The sequence below is a fragment of the Engystomops pustulosus genome, chromosome 4 (assembly GCF_040894005.1).
Source record: "Engystomops pustulosus chromosome 4, aEngPut4.maternal, whole genome shotgun sequence".
Classification (NCBI taxonomy): domain Eukaryota; kingdom Metazoa; phylum Chordata; class Amphibia; order Anura; family Leptodactylidae; genus Engystomops; species Engystomops pustulosus.
In genome coordinates, this window is record NC_092414.1 from 122,427,828 (window position 1) to 122,447,194 (window position 19,367).

Genomic DNA, 19,367 nt, shown 5'->3' on the forward strand with positions numbered 1-19,367 from the left:
GTGCTAGTTGGACTGATGGAGGGATCAGTGCCTGATATATAATCTTCTGGCTCAGTTGTCCTCTGCTTGATACATCTGATTACTCTGCCTTTTGCTTGACTACTGACAATACTCTTTCTCAGGCCCCTTTCACAAAAGCATTGTGGGGACATATATTCAGTTGCATGATTTTATATCCATCCCCAAAGACGCCAATGGAGCCCAGCCCATCACCAGCAAAAAGATAGAGCATGCTCTATATTTTCCCATAAGTAGGGCCAGGTAGGAGGTGTCCTTGTGGAGAGGGGAGGAGTGAGCAGTGCTCATCCCTCCGCTTATCCATCATGCTACGCTACGCCTGGTTCCTGGGCCAAGGTAGCACACATACGTGTAAAAGAAGCCTTACTGTTTTGTACCCAGAGTAGGGACCTTGGTCTAGTCGTCACCTGCGGGTTTGCGCAGTGTAGCCTGAATAGGCTCAGTGCTAACACTTTTTCTTCCCTGTCATGAAATGAGGCCTTCCAGTCTTTACAGAATTCAATAATACGAGAAAAATACAAGTAATATGTCAGTGTTTATCCTTGCTAGAAGAAGACTCGTTGTGAGCTGAAATGTTACCATGTGCTGCCATGTGCTGTTTCCAGCATAGGAATTAGTATGGCTTTATAGTTACAGCATTTTTATATGCATAAAATGTCAAATTTATAGTTTTACAGAGAAATATCCTAGTGCTAAAAAAGAGTATATGGATCCCATCTTATTCCATGTAATCATAAAGCACCATCCCTATATATATCCCTTAAAATCTATGTGTATTTTTAGCAATAAAGTTAATAAGCCCAGGCTTTTACATACAGCCTAAGGCTATATTCACACTGCCGTTGCCCGCCCGTACCGTACCGTAGCGGGCAACGGCAGTGTACGGGGAGAGGAGGAGGAGGTGAGCGCAGCTCACCCCCGCCCCTCTCCATAGCAACCTATGGCGCACGGCGCCGTATTACGGGAAAAGATAGGACAGGTCCTATCTTTTTCCCGGGTACGGAACGGTACGGTGCCGCACATGTGCGGCACCGTACCGCTCCCGTAGGGTGCCGTGCGCCCATAGAAGTGTATGGGGGACGTATATCGGCCGTATAAACGGCGGCCGTATATACGTCCCCCATACGTTCGTGTGAATATAGCCTAAGTGTATCTGTTTTTGATACATTGATTTGCTTGCCTTACCATTAAAATGTTGTCCTGAGCACTGCTGAGCTGCATTGCCGTGACGTACATCTTGTCTTCTGAATCGCCTAAATAGTAAATAATTATTGTTATATGGCTGCTGTTGAAGCATGTTACAGAAAAAATTATTGTTACTTAGGAATACATAATGAATTGCATTATAAAAAAAATAAAAGTTATCCGGCATGCCCCGGAAGAAGCACAGAGGCGAAACCCTGGGTCGGGCGAGGATTGGCGTCCTCGTGGAGTTATTTGTGATATGCGCATTTTTTATCTACATATGTGAGTAGAACTGGAAATAAAAGTTTGAAAAGTTTGAAACTGTCTACACTATGTCTGGATATGCAGTGAGTGGAGGAGACTGGGACAGGAGTGAAAATATTGATGGTTTCTGGTCTGAATGGTGACTTATCCCTGAAAGTGATCCGTTGTGTTTGGTGCACAAATAAGGAGGAAACGTGCATGGATCGTCTTTTTAGTTTTTGAGCTCCGGTCACAAGAGTTTATCCTACAATAAAATTGTGCTTTGTATTTTTCTTCTCTCTCCTCCATTTGGTATTCTCCATTACTACGCCATCATTTTAGAAGAGAGAGGCCTTTCCCAGTGTCTAGTTTTTGGTGGGATCACTTTAACAAGCAGACAATTTTAAATGACTTGCCCATATATTCAGATGATACCAGAATTACCATTCAGCTAAGAATTTGATAGTATTATTTTTGTGTGTTTACAGATCTAAAAGTTTTTTTAGTGCTCACCTTTTAGAGTGTGTTCCAATAGGAAAGTACCTAGTGCAGGACATACCATCCCAAGCACAGTAGGGATCACGTGCAAGGCAACAGTCAGCACATGCTGTACCATACATTTCACACTGATGAAGTTTTACTTGAGCCACACTTGATTTGGATCCAATGTATAGTTGCTGCTATAGTAATAAAAATAAAGACTTTTGTGAGAAAACCAGTGGGATTTAGGACAGTACTATAGTAGCAAACAATCATAGCATATGAGCCTAATGTGTGCTGTCTCTACTTTTGTCACTAAGGTGGAATGAACTATTTAAGAAATACAGCCTTCAAACATTGAACATTATGGATCTACAGTATATGACCATGTGCTTTAGTAAAATAACAGAAAGGGTTAGTAAAGGTCACCTTTTTTACTATTAAGGAACTTTGGGCCATGCTTTATTGTGTTTTTTACTCCTACCCCTGGCTGGAACAAAAGAGTAAATGCTTTTCTATTCCCAATTTCATGCATCTTTATATACATTACAAAGCTACAAATTTGGTCATATTTTTATGAATAGCAATGCCCTGTTTGAGGTGCAATGTAAACTTTTTTACATTTTTTATATGTATATACACAGAGTTGTCTTCAGTACTTACTCTTTTTGAAGAAATTTCCATTGCGACAATAGGCTCTGTAATCTGAAAAGTTTAAAAGAAAACAAGTTCTTGATGAAAATTTAATAATTCAATAAAATAGTGCCCATTTGTTATATACTTGTGTAATTTTTAATCAAGAACACTATATGAACATACACTTCAAAAATGTAGAATATGTAGTTAACAGAACCACAATTCTGAGACACATATAGCATAGGAGAATCATTTGATATCTATGGAAGCTATATTGTCCATACACAGTCAAGAAAATTAAGTTATGAGTATTCAAACTAAAAAGGGAAAAAAACAACAATCTTGCTACACTGGAATTAAAATGAAAGTACTGTACCTTAAACACTTGAAGTTCTTCAAGGATAACTTCCTCTGCTGTTTCTGTTTCTTGATTGTAAATGGTGATAATTTTCAATACAATTCCATTGTCTGTTTTAGTTGAAAAATCAAAAAGTGTTTGTTACTATAGAAATAACATGTGATACTAATACTTTTGCATTCTAGAATGATAGCTTTTATATGCAATGTCGTGTAAATCGCATTATGAAGCATCAATTATCACAGTAAGGCTTCATGCATAAGTAGGCATGAGACATGTGCTGTGAGCTTCAAACCGGCTGGAGATGGAGGGGGTGAGATCTGCTAACCCTCCAGTGCAGAAAATCAGGGCAGAAATAGGACCTGCCCTATCTTTTGCGTCTATGGCGACCATCTCACGGCTGCCATTTGTGGACATGTGCATGGAGCCTAAAGTTTATAAATCTCAACAAAATTGTTAAATATATTCAACTACACAGAAAATCAATGCATATAGAAAGATTCACATTGTGAAAGTAGCATTTCAAAAACAGGCCAATTAGTAAGATCAAAAAAATTTTTTTTTTTGCTCATTAATGTACATTCTGAAGCCCTTCTTGACAGGAAAAAACAGAAATATTTAACAGATATTTTTGCTAATTTATTAAACAAGAAAAAATATGACATGGTTGTTAGTATTCAGATCCTTTGATCAGTATTGAGTAGAAGCACCTTTTGAGCTGCTAAGACAGCCTTATTGGGAATGATACAACAAGTTTTTCACACCTGGATTTGGGGATCCTATGCCATTCTTCTTTGCAGATCCCTCAGGTTGGATAATGAATTGGATAGTGGTTGGATAGTGGAAGACATTTTCAAGTCTCTCCAGAGATTTTCAGTTGGGTTTAGGTAGGGGCTCTGGCTGGGCCAGTCAAGAATGGTCACAGAGTTGTTCTGAAGCCACTGCTTTGTTATTTTAGCTGTGTGCATTGTCTTGCTGGAAGGTGAACCTTTGGCCCAGTCTGAGGTCCAGAGCATTTTCATCCATTATATCTATTTACTTGGCCACATTCATCTTTCCTTCAATTGCAACCAATCGTCCTGCCCCTGCAGCTGAAAAGAACCCATAGCATGATGCAACCACCATCATGTTTCACTGTTGGGATTGTATTTGGTAGGTGATGAGCAATGCTTGGTTTTCTCCACACATAGTGCTTTGAATTAACACCAAAAAGTTCAATCCTAGCCTTGTCAGACTATTTGAGAATCTTATTTCTCAAAGTCTGGGAGTCCTTTATGTGTTTGCTTTTTTTGCAAACTATATGTGAGCATTTTTATGCATTAAGGAGAGGCTTCCATCAGCAGACTCTTCCATAAAGCCCTGGCTGGTTGAGGGCTACATTGATAGTTGACTATGTGGATCTTTCTCCTATCACCATCTGGTATCTCTGAAGCTCAGCCACAGGGATCTTGGAGTTCTTCTTTACCTCTCTCAGCGAGGTTCTACTCCCAAAATTGCTTAGTTTGGCTGGATAGCCAGGTTGAAGAGGAGATGTGGTTGTCCCATACTTTTTCCATTTAAAGATTATGGAGACCATTGTGGAGTCTTAGGAAACCATGTGCTGCATGAATTCTTTTGTAACCTTGGCCAGATCTGTGCTTTGCTACAATTCTGTCTCAAAGCTCCTTGGGTAGTTCCTTAGACCTCATGATTATGTGCCCTGAGGTCTTATATAGACAGATGTGTGCCTTTTATAATCAAGACCAATCAATTTCATTAAAAACAGCTGGACTCCAATAAAAGAGTAGTACCATCTTAAGGAGGATCAGAACGAAATGAACCGCATTTGAATTCCATATGAGTGTAACAGAAAATGGTCTGAATACTTATGACCATATGATATTTCAGTTTTGCAAAAATATCTACATTTCTGTTTTTTTGTCAATATGGGGAGCAAAGTATACTGTATTAATGAGCAAAAAAAGCTACAATGAAGCAAAGAATGAAAACTGTAAAGAAGTCTGAATACTTTCTGTACACCATTAATAAACACCACAGGTGCCATGCAGATGCATGCATCCTCTATAGCAGTGATGGCAAACCTTTTAGAGACTGAGTGCCCAAACTACAACAAACACCCGCTTATTTATCGCAAAGTGCCAACACAGAAATTTAATTTATGATTTATACTCCCTTCTCTGTCACAGTTTTCATTGATACCAGCACCCTGAGGACACCAATAAAGCAGAAAACAGTCCCAGGTAGAGCTGTCACTTTAATATAGCTCTGTGCACAGCAAGTCCTGGGCTGTCTGGGACTGCAGGGAGATACCTGGAGTCCTCTCTGGTGATGGCCTGAGTGCCCACAGAAAGGGCTCCGAGTGCCACCTCTGGCACCAGTGCCATAGGTTAGCCATCACTGCTCTATAGGCTTTTATATGGTGTGTCCTGGTGGATATAACCTATTCTGAGCAGACAGAGGCAAAAAAGGATGCCTCAGTATAAGCCTATGGACATGTTCAGCATATATACTGGGAGCTTCCAGGTGTAAACACTGAACGTATCCTAAAATTGAGAATGTGGATTGTGGCCTTACTTACTTACTCTGTTCTTTTATACTAATGCATTATGAATATTGAGTACTGATATGGCAGATAAGTCATAAGTCCCCTACCCGAGCAAACCTCAGTCACCAGGGCCCAGACATGACAAAGACTTACCTGTACCTAAAAACATTACATCATACTGTCCATCCTCTGCTTGTACTCTATCAACTGCAATTTGCTTTAAGTTGTATTTCCCATCAACCTTCACAAGAATTGGCCTTTTATGTACAGGTTTAATAGGTTCATACATCAGTGGATGACTTCTAGCAAATCTCAAAGCATCGTCTGGGTAATCCTTAGTAGTTCCATAGTGACCACCATTAACTTTGCTTGGACACTAGATTTCAGAAACAAATCAAACATAATTTTGTTAATTCATATATCCTAACTTATACTTAAAACTAATGGTCATTGTAAAAATCAAGCCAGAGGTCCAGTACAAGCCACAGTCTAATAATTGTGTCTCTTGCTTGTATATTTAGAGATACCATCACTAATGCCATGTGATTGCTATCTCAGGGTTGGCAAGAATATATTCTAAATGATGTTTAGTGAGTGCACCCATAAACATTTAGAAAAGTCCAATGCTGGGACTGACAAAAACATCAATTTGCTAGCTGCTATCGTCACTAGTAACAAAGAATACTAGTAAATGAATATGTATTGATATAATGGTAAGTGCTTACAAGCTATTTGGTATTTATGAGTAAGATTGCCCTTTAAGTCAGAGAAATTCTGTCCTGGCTGGGCTCTTTTCAAGGCCCTTGGATAATGTTTAGTTACTGCTTATACAACCACTAGTTCAGTCATCTAATGATATAATAGTAATACATGTTAAAGGGTCAATGTTGGTGGATTGTTTACTTCAAAATGACAAGATATTTATTCACTCAATAAAAAAATTGTGCTAAACTGATATTAAAATGAAAATTGGCAATAGTTATTTGCCATTTACCCAATGATTAGCCCCTCATGAGAGCGATCAACTAGTTACATATTTATCCCTCCCAAAAATATCATGAATAATTCCCAAATTAGAACTTCATACTGCCAACACACTGACTGTTCTGTAGAATATTTAGAAGTCATATGCAACTTGATTGCCGCTTGGCATTACATTAGCTTGATGTGTCATGCCATTCCACACCGAATAATTTAGCTCAGCTGGAGGCAAAGGACTAGCAAAAAATGATTGCAGAAAGCTGATAGTTATTTTTGGCAGGTTCCATGTCTTTTGTGAATTCAGTTTAAATTATGTTGTCTGGAAAATTCTTCTGAAAAAAACTTACTGTGCCAGGCCTTGGATATGGTACTTTGCCCTCATACATTGTCCAGTGGTATTCTGGTCCTTCCTTGTGTGCATAAGGGCCGTTAAATGCTTCACGTATGCTGGACATTTGATAGACACAGACTGCATAGCCTTTAAAAATGTTGCTGTAAAAAAAACAAAAAAAATCCAAAACAATAATGTTTGTAAATTAAAGGAGTCATTGAAGAGTATGTACCCTTTTAGTGTAGCTCCATGAACATATACACATAACAAGTGAAGGATTAAACACCTACAAAAAATGGAGCTTCTGTATCATTATGATTGTTCTTGGGCAAGTAAATAATAATCCCCATAAGTTACTGTCAAGGCAAGAAAGAAGTGTGAGTCGGGAGTTTCCCACAACCTCCACTGCCTACTTGCAGGCCCTGTGATAAACCACAGAAGACAACTGGGTGGCAGTCTCTACATTGTATACGTGCACAGTACAGTAAGACAAAGGGAGTCAAAACAGACAATAAGGCATTGTCAGTCAAATTTGGGCAAACACCAAGATGGTAGGTAGCGAGGTAAAAGATTGTAAGGCAGAAGAGTAGTCAAAGTTCAGTGGAAAGGTCAGAATTACAGCAAAGCACAGCAGAGTATAGAACAATATTACAGGGAGCCAGAAAGACAAAGGCAATGGTAAAATGAACAGCTGAGTATAAATGGAGTGACCAGAGGCAAACACAAATTCTTTGTTCAGAGAGGCTGCTACTCTGTTAATCAAACAGCCTTAAAGCAACTGATCTGTAGAACCTTGCATCAGGAAAAAAGCAAGGAGCAAGGAAGTTGTAGAAGGAGCTGACGTAACTTGCTTTACATTATATTCCTAGTTATAGCTAGTTCCGTGCAACTTTTCACTCATGTATCACATTTTTTTGCTTATTTTTGCGACTTTTTAGAGTGCAAATCTGCACCTGGTCCAGGGCAGGTGCAAAGCAAGGATTTTTTTCTCCCGGCCCGAACGCTGCAAACCGGGACTAAACTGATATGCTGGAAGATCCCAGCAGCAGGCGCTGCGCGTGTGATGCGGGTTCATCGCATCACACTTACATGTGTAGAACGGGCCTTACTGCTGGTCAAATTTCTGTCCTTCTGTCCTTTCTTGTGTGATTATATCTGCTGACCTTCTGATATCTGATCTCTTTCCTGTATTCCTGAGTTCTCTTTTGGATTGCTTATTTGTCATTGTCTGCTGTTGTTGACCCAGTTTGTCCACTCCGCCTTATTGTGTTGTGTGTTTGTCATGTTCCTAGTGTGCACAGAGACCTAAGTAGGGATTGTCTTGACGTTGTCTACCCCCTACTTAGGGGGGCCGTGCAACAGAAATGGACAGCTGGAACAGGGTTCAGCATCAAGCACCACTGTCTGTGTCATCTGTCTGTCCTCAGGGTCTGATTTACAATCAATGCAGGGATGAAAATCTGCAAAGATCATTATTAATAGCATACATACAAAACAGCAACAGCGACTACCATAATATGCTTTGTACGCCATATTTCCACATTTCCTGTTATTACAAATAAAATACATATTTTAACTTTTTTCTAATCATGTCTTTTTTTTTAATTGTTACCTGGTAGTACTGAATAAAGCAAAGATTTCTGGGTTCTTTACATCTCTAGTTTGCATTAAGAATACATCTTCTGTTGCAAAGAAAAGAAAAATGATATTACTATGCCATTCCAAACATTTTACACTGAATTTTTAATTTATATAAACACCTAAAACTATAAACTGTCTCTTCATATCTTTTCCAACCCCATAGCCAGACAACTGATCCAGTGTTTATTATATCTCAAAATACAGAGTTTGATTACTCCAACATTGCTGTACCTAATCAAGTCTGACACTGTATTGCCTCTTCTAGGACAGACTAGAAGAAGGACATTTTTATAAACATCTAATAACAATTGCTCTCAAAAAGTGTTGAGGAGAAAACACGAATCGCAAAGTTTGGTTCATCCTCACCACCCACCAACATCACCACCACCATTAAGGAGCCACGATCGGTTTTGGCACTGATGGTGGGCAAAGTCGCCATCGGGAGTGGCAATCCTCTTGAAAGATACAAGTGCAAGGCCACAGCAATTTAAATACCGCTGGTGACTTTTCCAGCAGAATTTAAAGGCTAGAATTTTCAGAAAAAGGATGACACTTAGGCCTCTTGCACACTAGCGTTGCGTTTCACGTCAGGGTGCAATGCGTGAAAAACTGACGTTTTGGCTGCGTTTTTGTTCCATTTTTCCTTGGAGTAATTTGCGTTTTTTTTTGCGTTTTCGGCGCATTTTTGACGCGCGATTCAATGGGAGACTCGAGCATTTTTCAAAGGGACCATGGTTTGGGATTAAAATGTGTTATTTAATTGAAAAATAATGTCTTCTGATAATTTGCAAACATCTGCGATCTATTCTTCACTGTATATTATCTCCCGACAATTTAGCAGATGTGAAGAACAGTGAAGAATAGAATAAAAACAGTGAACACAGTGAACACAGGATCATTTAAGATAAAAACACAGTGCAGAACACAGTGCAGAATAGATTACAGATGTTCGGCACATCTGCTTACTTGTCGGGAGATACGCGCGGAACGGCGCGAACAAAATAGCATGTGAAGAACAATATATATGTGTGTGAAGAACACATTGCAGATGTTTAAATACATCTGCAATGTGTTCTTCACACATATATATTGTTCTTCACATGCTATTTTGTTCGCGCCGTTCCGCGCGTATCTCCCGACAAGTAAGCAGATGTGCCGAACATCTGTAATCTATTCTGCACTGTGTTCTGCACTGTGTTTTTATCTTAAATGATCCTGTGTTCACTGTGTTCACTGTTTTTATTCTATTCTTCACTGTTCTTCACTGTGTTTTTTTAATTAAATGATCGTTCGCGAGCAGGGGAAATAATGTTATTCTGGTCACCTAGCAACCCTTACGTTTAAAACGCATTGCACTCGCATTGCACTTGCAATGATTGCGAGTGCAATGCGTTCTTGATGCATCTCCATAGACTTGAATGGGGCGTGAAAATTGCGCCATTGAATACAATGGGACAGAGTGCAATGCGAGTTCTGAGCGTCAAATGCACGCGCAGAACTCGCGCGTGAAAAACGCCAGTGGAGAAGGGGCCTAAGATGCATCCTACATTCGACCAGTGTTTACTGTGTTACAGGTGAAAGTAGCTGGCACTAAGCTACAAGAAATTCATGGAAAAGACTGGCACTAGTAGACATGGTAAATAATATAAACTTTTAAAAATGTAAACTTGTAACAAATCTAATTGATATCAGTTTACATACAACGTGACAATATGAGACACAATTGATATTGCTAAAAATATGAAAAAGTTCATATACCTACATTAAAATAACTCTTAATCCAGAACAATCAGTAATCTGACTGTTACTGGTGGGGTTTTGCTCATCACGGCTCTCAATAGAAATGTAAAGATTTTCTTTTGCGCTACAACCAGATGATTTCAAACTCACAGTAAATTCCACAATGGGGGACATTTATCATAAGCGTCTGAGAGGAGAACCTTTCTAGTCACCTTTGGCAACAAATCAGAGCTCTGCTTTCATTTTCCCACAACTGTTTTTAAAGGTAAAGCTGAGCTCTGATTGGTTTCCTTGGTCAACTAGAACAGTTCTGCTTTCAGACATTTCTGATAAATTGTAAATTATGTATTTCTGATGCATCTTCATTGTGTTTTTCTTCTAAAAATATTTTAGAAAAATCTTTCTATGACACATTCAAAGTTTTTATAGCAATGTTGGAAGGAAATAAGATGTCAGAAGATGACTAATGCCTCTAGTTGTATGAATAAGTGCATAGTTTTAAGGCTCTTGAAAATTCATGACATATAGTAATATTTGAGTCATACTCAATGTTAACTTTGCTTTGGGTTTATCGGATATGCTTCTACAGAAGAAGGAAATACTTACCAAGTTCATCAAAATGCGTATCAATTCCATTACGGCCAGGCACAGTACAGGTCAGCCTGGCTTTAAGAAAGGTGGTCCACTTATTTACCATCATTCTTTGTCCTCCAATGTCATTCTAATATTAAAAAAATGAAATATTGAGTTCACTGACTTTTCTTAGAATCCCAAAAAATGCTGATATAAATAGTACCTAACGTTTTAACAAACTGTGCAAAAATCAGCAGAAAATAATTCAGAAAATTTCAGAAAATTATATGACTTTATATAGAATTATATAAAATTATATTCTGCATTTTGTCCTCTCCAGGCATCTCTTACAATTTGCTGTTGTCTTGCAGCTATTGGGTAACTTAGCAAATTTACCATCAAAATGCATCATGATAAACCAGGGACAATTACTCATAGATGCAGGCACTGTAACTGTGGCTATCTTCTTACATTTATTATTCATGGTCTCCTTCCTTCTAAAATCAACTTTTACAATTATGTTAATGAGCCTAGGTCTCAGGGGGCTGTTACCACAGACCCTCTGTGCTGCAGCTTCACAGGCTATTACACTGTGCAGCATCACTTCTCCCTCCCACTGCTGCAGTAAGATTGTATCATGTAGAGGGAGGGTCAAAGTCCTGAGGGATACCTCTCCAATGACATCATGCCTGCTTTTAAATGCCGCAGGTGGGGTGAGCGGAATGCTGGACCCCAATTTCTGGCTGAAGTCCAGTTTCGGGTCCACTCATCACTAGTCAAGAAGGGAATGAAGCTGTTTATTTTGTATTATTTTGTATTATTTTGTATTATTTTGAGTCTTAAAGGCCATTCATCCTTTGCTGAGAATTCTGGGTAATTCTAGCCTGCATTTTTTTTATATGAATAAGGAGTTTAGTTCCCATCCTGACTCTTTAAAAACTAAAATAACTGCATACAAAAAGTTACAGAAAAATATGTTTTAAAAGAAAACATGTATTATTAAATCTATACTTCTAGAGCATGGCCAGGGCAGAATTATAGAGTGGGCCCCCACCACTTTGCCCTTGGGCATCCACCAAGTCTAGGTAATTCAAGCGGTTGCATAGCCACCAAAGTCACCAACTATATATTCAGGTGATAGCCTATAGACTTCTGCCTATGGCAGAGCAGGGAACAATATGTTCCCTACCATAGTCCCTGGAGGGCACAGGATGTTGGCGTCCTGATGCAGGCAGTGCAGTGACATATATATGTATAGATTTATTTATGGTAGAGGTGGCTGTATATTGATTTATTACTTGCGGAGGCAGCTGTATATAGGTGTATTACTGGAGAGTTGAGGCTGTATATTGATGTATTACTTGGGGGGATGGTTCTGTATATAGATGTATTACTGGGGGTGAGGCAGCTGTATATAGATGTATTACTGAGGGTAAGGTGACTGTATATAGATATATTACTGCGGGTGAGGCAGCTGTATATAGATGTATTACTGGGGATGTAGCAGCTGTAGCGAGATGTCTTACTGAGGGTAATCACACCCAAAAAAAAAAAAAAGTTTATATATTATGACCAAAGTGTGACTGGGTATACAACATGTATACTTATTTACAAGGAGAGAGTGGTGTCCTGTAAGGACGAGCTATACCCATTTGTCACTAAAATTTAACTTTTATTCATGTAACATTAAAAATGGAAAAACGATACTTCATCCACCATTGTGTTTTAAAATTATCAGCAGAGATCTATTGCAGCCACAAATTGGATTCGTATTCAAACAGAACCTCTAATGTCCTATGGTGAGTACTGGACACTACCCTGGTACAGCGTCCCCCTATCCGTATATCCCTCGTACCTAGGGGGAGTTAATACTCCCTAATGCCCTGATAGCTGAGCTCAGCGTTCTAAGGGGAGGAGGGGGAAGGGGGGAAGGGAGGATTCCTAGCAGACTAAGCTGATATACTATCTCTCCTATAAACGCTGTATAGTGTGTTCCAGTAGGTAGCCTATAGCCTGTCTTACTCTCTGTTTAGTTAGGCTGCTATATACTGCTGCACTAAAATGGAAACAAAATTAGCCCCCCCGACATGTTTCGCCACTCAAGGTGGCGTCCTCAGGGGTATCGGGGCTATTATGCTGAGGGTAAGGCTGCTGAATAAAGATGTATTACTGGGGTTGAGGCAGCTGTATACAGATATATTAATGAGGGTGAGGCTGCTGTATATAGATGTATTACTTTGGGAGAGGCAGCTGTATATAGATATATTACTGAGGGGGAGACTGCTGTATATAAATGTATTACTGGGGGAGAGGCGGCTGCATATAGATGTATTACTGGGGGGCTGGCAGCTATATATAGATGTATTACTGAGGGTGAGAAGGAGTACATCCATGTATGCTACATTCAGTGAGAATTTGCACCCAGGGGCCCCAAACAACTTTAATCCTGTATTATGCAGCTTTTACATTATCTTAAACTGAAAACATACCGCACAGACTCTGCCCACTCGAGAATAGAGAGCATGGACTCCATCTCCTTCTATTGCCTTTTCAGTGTAAAAGAAGTATATTTTATTGTCATCCTTGTCTTCATTGTCTGGAATCAAGTAGGAACCCACAAATTTTGGCTCTAAACAAAAATAGGAGAAAATTCAGAAATTTATAGTTTTCTTCTCGTAAATTTAAAAGGTTATTCTCATTTCAGCAAATTAATGTTAATGTTTGTATTATAAAAAGTGACACAATTTTCCAATACAATTTCTGTATCAATTCCTCACAGTTTTCTAGATCTCTGCTTGCTGTCCTGCTATATACAGCTTTTATATTTACTAACAATGGTCAGAAATCTTACCATGGTCACACAGGTGCACAGCTCACAAAGTATCACAGAGGGGAAACAGAGCTGTGTGATGTAACGAGCTGTGCACCTGTGTGACCATGGTCAGATTTCTGTCCCCTGGAAGTAACCATAGAAACTTTCTATAGAATGACAGTAAATAGAGATCTATAAAACTGTGAGAAATTGTTATAGAAACTATATTGAGAAATTGTATAACTTTTTATCGTAAAAACATTAATATTAATTTGCTGAAATGGGAATATCCCTTTGATTTTAGCATCTGGCAATGTATTTAAAAATGAAGGTCCCTTCTGTCTGCTTTATGATTTTTTTCCATCTGAGAAGATACTGAACACATAAACTTGATATTTTGAGGGAAATTTATCAACACTAAGAGAGTAAAATAAACACAACAACTTTTCCAAAACTGTATGGAAGGAACAATGATTAGTATTTCTGCACAAGTGTCACCTTTTAGGATGCGATCATCATCGTGCTCTGTCCTTATATATGGAAGATGTCCCATGCTCCTGAATAGAGTAGCATCTCTTCCCCAGAAGTCATTGTAGAGACCAACAAATAATTCACCCCCTGCAGAAAAATGACTGGTTTAGCTTTTTATCTCTTACCTAGAAATGTAATATTATGCTTTTTAGTTCAAGATTCTGGAGATTAACCAGATATTATAAAATATAAGAGTAATAACTTTTTACACATGTTCAAAAACTATACATTTGTATAGGAAGTGAGGGCTTAGTGTGCCGGGCTTCCAATTTTATGTCCCTTGTGTGGGGATCTCTTCTCTTACATTATATACGGTAGTTATAATTTGTTAATAATTTATCTATCTTTTATCTATTAATTATTTAAACCCTTGTCGCAAAAGGAAGTATTATTACTGTGCACTGTGGCAAGAGGTGAATGGAGAGGGCTCACAGTTCATTCATTTTGTATTTATATAAAATTATTATTTATTTATATCTATAGTTATATTTATATCTATGTATATTTCATCCGTAGACGTAAAAGCAATAAAGTGTAGCTTTGATGAGATTCTGTTCATGTCTGATTCTTTACATCAAGCACAGGTGCATTATTCCATCTAATGTGCACATCTGATCAGATTAAAACAAATGAGATCAGAAAAGTCAGGCAAACACAACTTTATTTTACAGAACTTGCATCAAGAGTGTCATAATAATTGAGTGGCCACTAGATGGCGAGCATGCATTAGAACTGGATGTGAAAGAACATCAACATGAACTTGGTGATGTGAATGTAACACCATGCACAGTAGCTGCAATGGGTTCATATTATTTAGTTTTATCATAAATTAAAACAAATGTAAATATGTTCACAAACGGTAAAAATACTCCACTGACCTCAGCGCCCAATGGCTGGATCAGCTGTGTGCGTTGCTGAAGAAGAATCTGCTGATCATTTTATTAGCCAATACTGGAATTGTTTCCCTCTTTGAGTCATCATTTATATCATCCCTTCTTACATGATAATAAAGACTTGCCTAATAATGAATGCCACCTCCAATGAAGTCCTTTAGAATATTCAGTTTGCTTTCTGTGTTAGTGGAATGTTCTGTTTCCTCTTAGTATGCAGATTAATGCACCTGTACACACATATGAATATGCTTTTTATATCCACCCAAATTAAATCAGTGTGACTAAGGGTTTCTAAACTCCAAAGTGCCCTAAAAGTCATGTTCTGTTCAGCATTCATGATTTCTTCTTCTCTTCTTCCTTCTACAGTAGGTATACTTGTTTAACAGTAGCCACTTGACTATAAGATTTATTTGCCCAAAGGGACAGGTACATTTAAAGATTCATTTATTTCATCACATTTTAGCATTTTAAAAACCCATTTTAGAAAACAATGGTCCTCATTTTATCATACACAATAGTTCTTTATTATTCCATTGAAGCTCAATAAATTACAGTATTGATGGGTTCCTTTGGACAACAACATTTTGTTTTAGGTTGATATGTAAGTTTTTTTTACTCTGCCCAGCTTCTGGCATTTTGAATGGTTTTTAATGGTCTTTTTGTGCACACTCCTGGCTGAGCCAAAAGTGTAGATGGTCACATGACCACTGAGCCATTCACTGGCCTCAGTAGTCAAAAGAGGGAAAACTTTTCTCAGGCTACATTTTATGTATTATCTTTTCCATTCCTTGAGCCAAGTGATTTCCGGTGAACCCAGACAACCAGCTTAACGGATCCATAGGCTCCATAATTGAAGCCACCATTCTACCAGAAATAAAAGTGCTGAATTCTGTGCTATTTTGTTTCTAGTACATATGAAATTACATGAGAAGGAGCCAGTGGTAGAGATTTTATTTTTCATAAAATCTATCTGACTAAAGTAAAAGTCTCATGTGCATCAATCACTAGTCCGAATTCCCATGACCATAACTACCTGCTAGTGTAGAAATCACAGAAGAATCAGGGTCAAAGGGGCATCTTCCTCGCCCACGCTCAATTTTCTGTACTTCTTGTTGAAATATATGTTCCTATAAGCATCAGAGAAAAACAGAGAATGGAAGGGTTACCAATTCATATGCACCAATCATCCTCAGAGCTGCAACAAATACTGCTGGTTTGAAAAGATGCAAAGGCAATCTCTACAATTAGATACATTTTATCTAGGTGTTCCTATTTTTACTATGTGCGTGTAAACAATTTGATTGACATTTTTCTTTGCACCGTATGACGTACAGCAGACCTTATCCGATACAGTAGACAAAAAATATTGGCAAAGATAGTGAATTCATCATGAAATGGATCCAAATGTTGTATAAATTAAAGACCTTATTAAAACAATACATTCAAATAAGAAACAAAATTGCAACCCCAGGGAAATAGAAATTTTACCAAAGCGGTTTAAAAGTGTCAAGGAATTCCTTCAAATGAAAGAACATTTTACACTAACTGCTGAAGAATAATAATCAGGATTTCAAAGACTTGACATTATCCATAAGACTGAGTATGACTGCTGGAAACAGTTTGAAGGCAGGTTGACTCAATGCAGTTCACGTGTTGCATCTGCTCATTTCCACATGTGGACAATTTGAGCTGAAGAGGGATTACAATTATATGATAATATCTATTAGATAAGGTTATAACCTTAGGGGTTTCAGCTATTTTGACATTGACATATCCTATGTGTAAGCACCGTGGAAACTGATTTAAATTGAAAACAGACACAAGAGTAACATCTCCCTCACTGCACCGACCAGGATTTACATTTTCATTTCTACATAATATAAAGCAGTACAAATATATTCAGATATAACATGTGCTAGGTGTGGTCCTACAATCCAACCCTAGAAGGGTCATTTAGTTTTTATTTTTTAAATCTGGAATTATTTTAGGTTTTTGTTTATCTTAAAAATAATATAGGTTTGATAATACGATTCTATTCAAACCCACTTAAATTTATTTCAAAGTAAATATACTAAGTTCCTGAAATGTCAAAGCTAATTTTCTACCAATGAGCACATTTGGACTATTCCAGCATTAAACACTGTCAATAATATGATACAACATAATATTGGCAGCATTTGTTGCTGAAATTGCTTCTACTTCATGTGGTATTACATTGATATTTATGTGTATAAAACTGATGAGAAGTTACCATTGTTATTTCATCTAATTCTTTATGGCCTCCACTAAGGGTCCCGTGGCCGCATTTTCGTTGGGTTTACCAATGTTTTCGGGGATCATGCCGCTGGGACAGGCATTTAGAAGGGGATTGTGTCGCACGCAATTGGATTTTGGTGCAATTGCGCTGACTTTCAAGTGGCAGAAATCGGGGGACGGGCCATCGGACAATCTGACAGATTTAACTTAAAAATTGTAGACAGTAGAGAGAAACGTAGCACACATCCTGTGTTGAATTTTAAATTTTCATTTATTTCATATCATATATTTTTATAATTACAGCTCTACCGGGTTTATGAAAATAAGGTACTTTTATAACAACAGATCATAGAGTTTCCTTGGCGACGTTTCGGTCTAAATCGACCTTTGTCAAGCTCGATCTGAAGTATTGAGATAGCTGTGTTCCGGCTCTGGTGGAGAGAGAAGGCCCTTCTGTCTCCACCAGAGCTGGAACACAGCTATCTCAATACTTCAGATCGAGCTTGACAAAGGTCGATTTAGACCGAAACGTCGCCAAGGAAACTCTATGATCTGTCGTTATAAAAGTACCTTATTTTCATAAACCCGGTGGAGCTGTAATTATAAAAATATATGATATGAAATAAATGAAAATTTAAAATTCAACACAGGATGTGTGCTACGTTTCTCTCTACTGTCCACTAGGGCTGAGTGACCGATGTAAGCACCATCCATATCCCACAAGGTGTACGGTACCCCTGTTTCCTAGACTTAAGTTAAAAATTGTGTCGCAAGACATGCACTCACATACAAGGGGAAGGTGAACTCCGGCGGACCTGATTGGGGAAACGACACATGCAGGGCGCACAATCTTAGTGACTCGTCGGACACTCCGTATTGCAGTTGGCCGGGTAAGTAAATGTGCCCCAATGTTTTTAAGGCAGGTTTCATCTTATTGCTGATATAGTAAATTAAGGTGTTTCATTATTACTATTTCTGGTGTGACCAATTATTCATAGAATACCAGAATATATGTTTCATTTCATCTATATCTGTTAGAGTGTTGCACTCATATGCTTACTACTGTCTATCCAAATTATGTCCCTGTTGTATAACCCTACAGAGGGTTTCACCAGTCTGGCCCGTTACAATGACACACCTGTCCCTAATTGCCAATTAATAGATGAGGGAGGCTCATTGACTGAAGATAGTGGGTGTCCAAGTGGATGCGGTGCATTGTGGGGCCACACAGTGTCTGGTAAAACAAAATTGACTGCTTATTCATTCATTTATATGAAATAACAGAGGTTGTCTCTTTTTCTATATAGTATACATAATCTCCTGATGACCCTGCTATATATTTATTGCAAATTGAGAAAATGCTAATTGAGAAATGCATTGAGAGTTCCAAGTATCTAGCAATCTACAAGTAGGTAGCAAATGCCGATACTAACTTGCTGGTGTCATTCAGATGAGGGTCGTCTCTCCTGATGACATCATGCTAGTGCCAGTACTGATCGTGGGCATTAAAGGGGTCGGGGGAAGGTTGAGCCGAATCTGGACCTGAACTTTTCAGTTCCAGTCTGCTCAACACTAATTTATAATACATTAAAATACTATCGTGTTTGTGTTCTATTTTCTAAGCACTATGCAATTTTGTTATCTCTAGTTGATAAAAGTAACATACATAAAAATATAGATGTTAGTGTTTTACAGTGTTTTCAAGTATCATTGTTACTGCTTTGGTATTGTGAAATCGATTTCTATAATACCATTTATATTTCCAGTGTCACAAGATTTCCTGAAAACATTTTAGTATTTGTAATTTTATTCATGAAATAAATACATGAGGTTTGTCAACTAACACATGTGAGGGCTGTGCTGTGTAAGATTTTTGGCTCCAATTAAAATAATATCAAGCATTCCTGTTTTCCTGGCAAAGAAGCAGCTTGAAAGTCCAAGAGCAGTAACGATAAAATATGTCTAATGATGTCATTTTTGATATATGTACAAGTAACGCCCTGCTGCTCCCTATAAAAACGATGTGGCAGCTAAAATAATGATATTTGAAATGTTAAAGAAGTTGAATTCAAGTAGGTCACTGCATTTTTGGGGTTTTGGTTTAACAGAATCATAAAGTATTGGACATGGTTACCATGTGTCCT

At 38.2% G+C, this 19,367-nt stretch overlaps 1 protein-coding gene across 2 annotated transcripts in view; it reads right to left on the reverse strand.

The window, feature by feature from the left end:
- The window catches only part of SEMA3E (semaphorin 3E), a 102,609-nt gene that overhangs the window by 14,757 nt on the left and 68,485 nt on the right, over positions 1 to 19,367 (reverse strand). For both annotated transcript variants that reach the window (XM_072147284.1, XM_072147283.1), the window contains exons 5-15: positions 16,001 to 16,094; positions 14,042 to 14,161; positions 13,221 to 13,360; positions 10,765 to 10,879; positions 8,390 to 8,459; positions 6,794 to 6,938; positions 5,619 to 5,841; positions 2,939 to 3,030; positions 2,590 to 2,631; positions 1,960 to 2,126; positions 1,204 to 1,271 (exon numbers count right to left, since the gene is read on the reverse strand). In XM_072147284.1, coding sequence (XP_072003385.1) covers positions 1,204 to 1,271; positions 1,960 to 2,126; positions 2,590 to 2,631; positions 2,939 to 3,030; positions 5,619 to 5,841; positions 6,794 to 6,938; positions 8,390 to 8,459; positions 10,765 to 10,879; positions 13,221 to 13,360; positions 14,042 to 14,161; positions 16,001 to 16,094 — 1,276 coding nt within the window. The remainder of the gene's footprint in view (positions 1 to 1,203; positions 1,272 to 1,959; positions 2,127 to 2,589; positions 2,632 to 2,938; positions 3,031 to 5,618; positions 5,842 to 6,793; positions 6,939 to 8,389; positions 8,460 to 10,764; positions 10,880 to 13,220; positions 13,361 to 14,041; positions 14,162 to 16,000; positions 16,095 to 19,367) is intronic.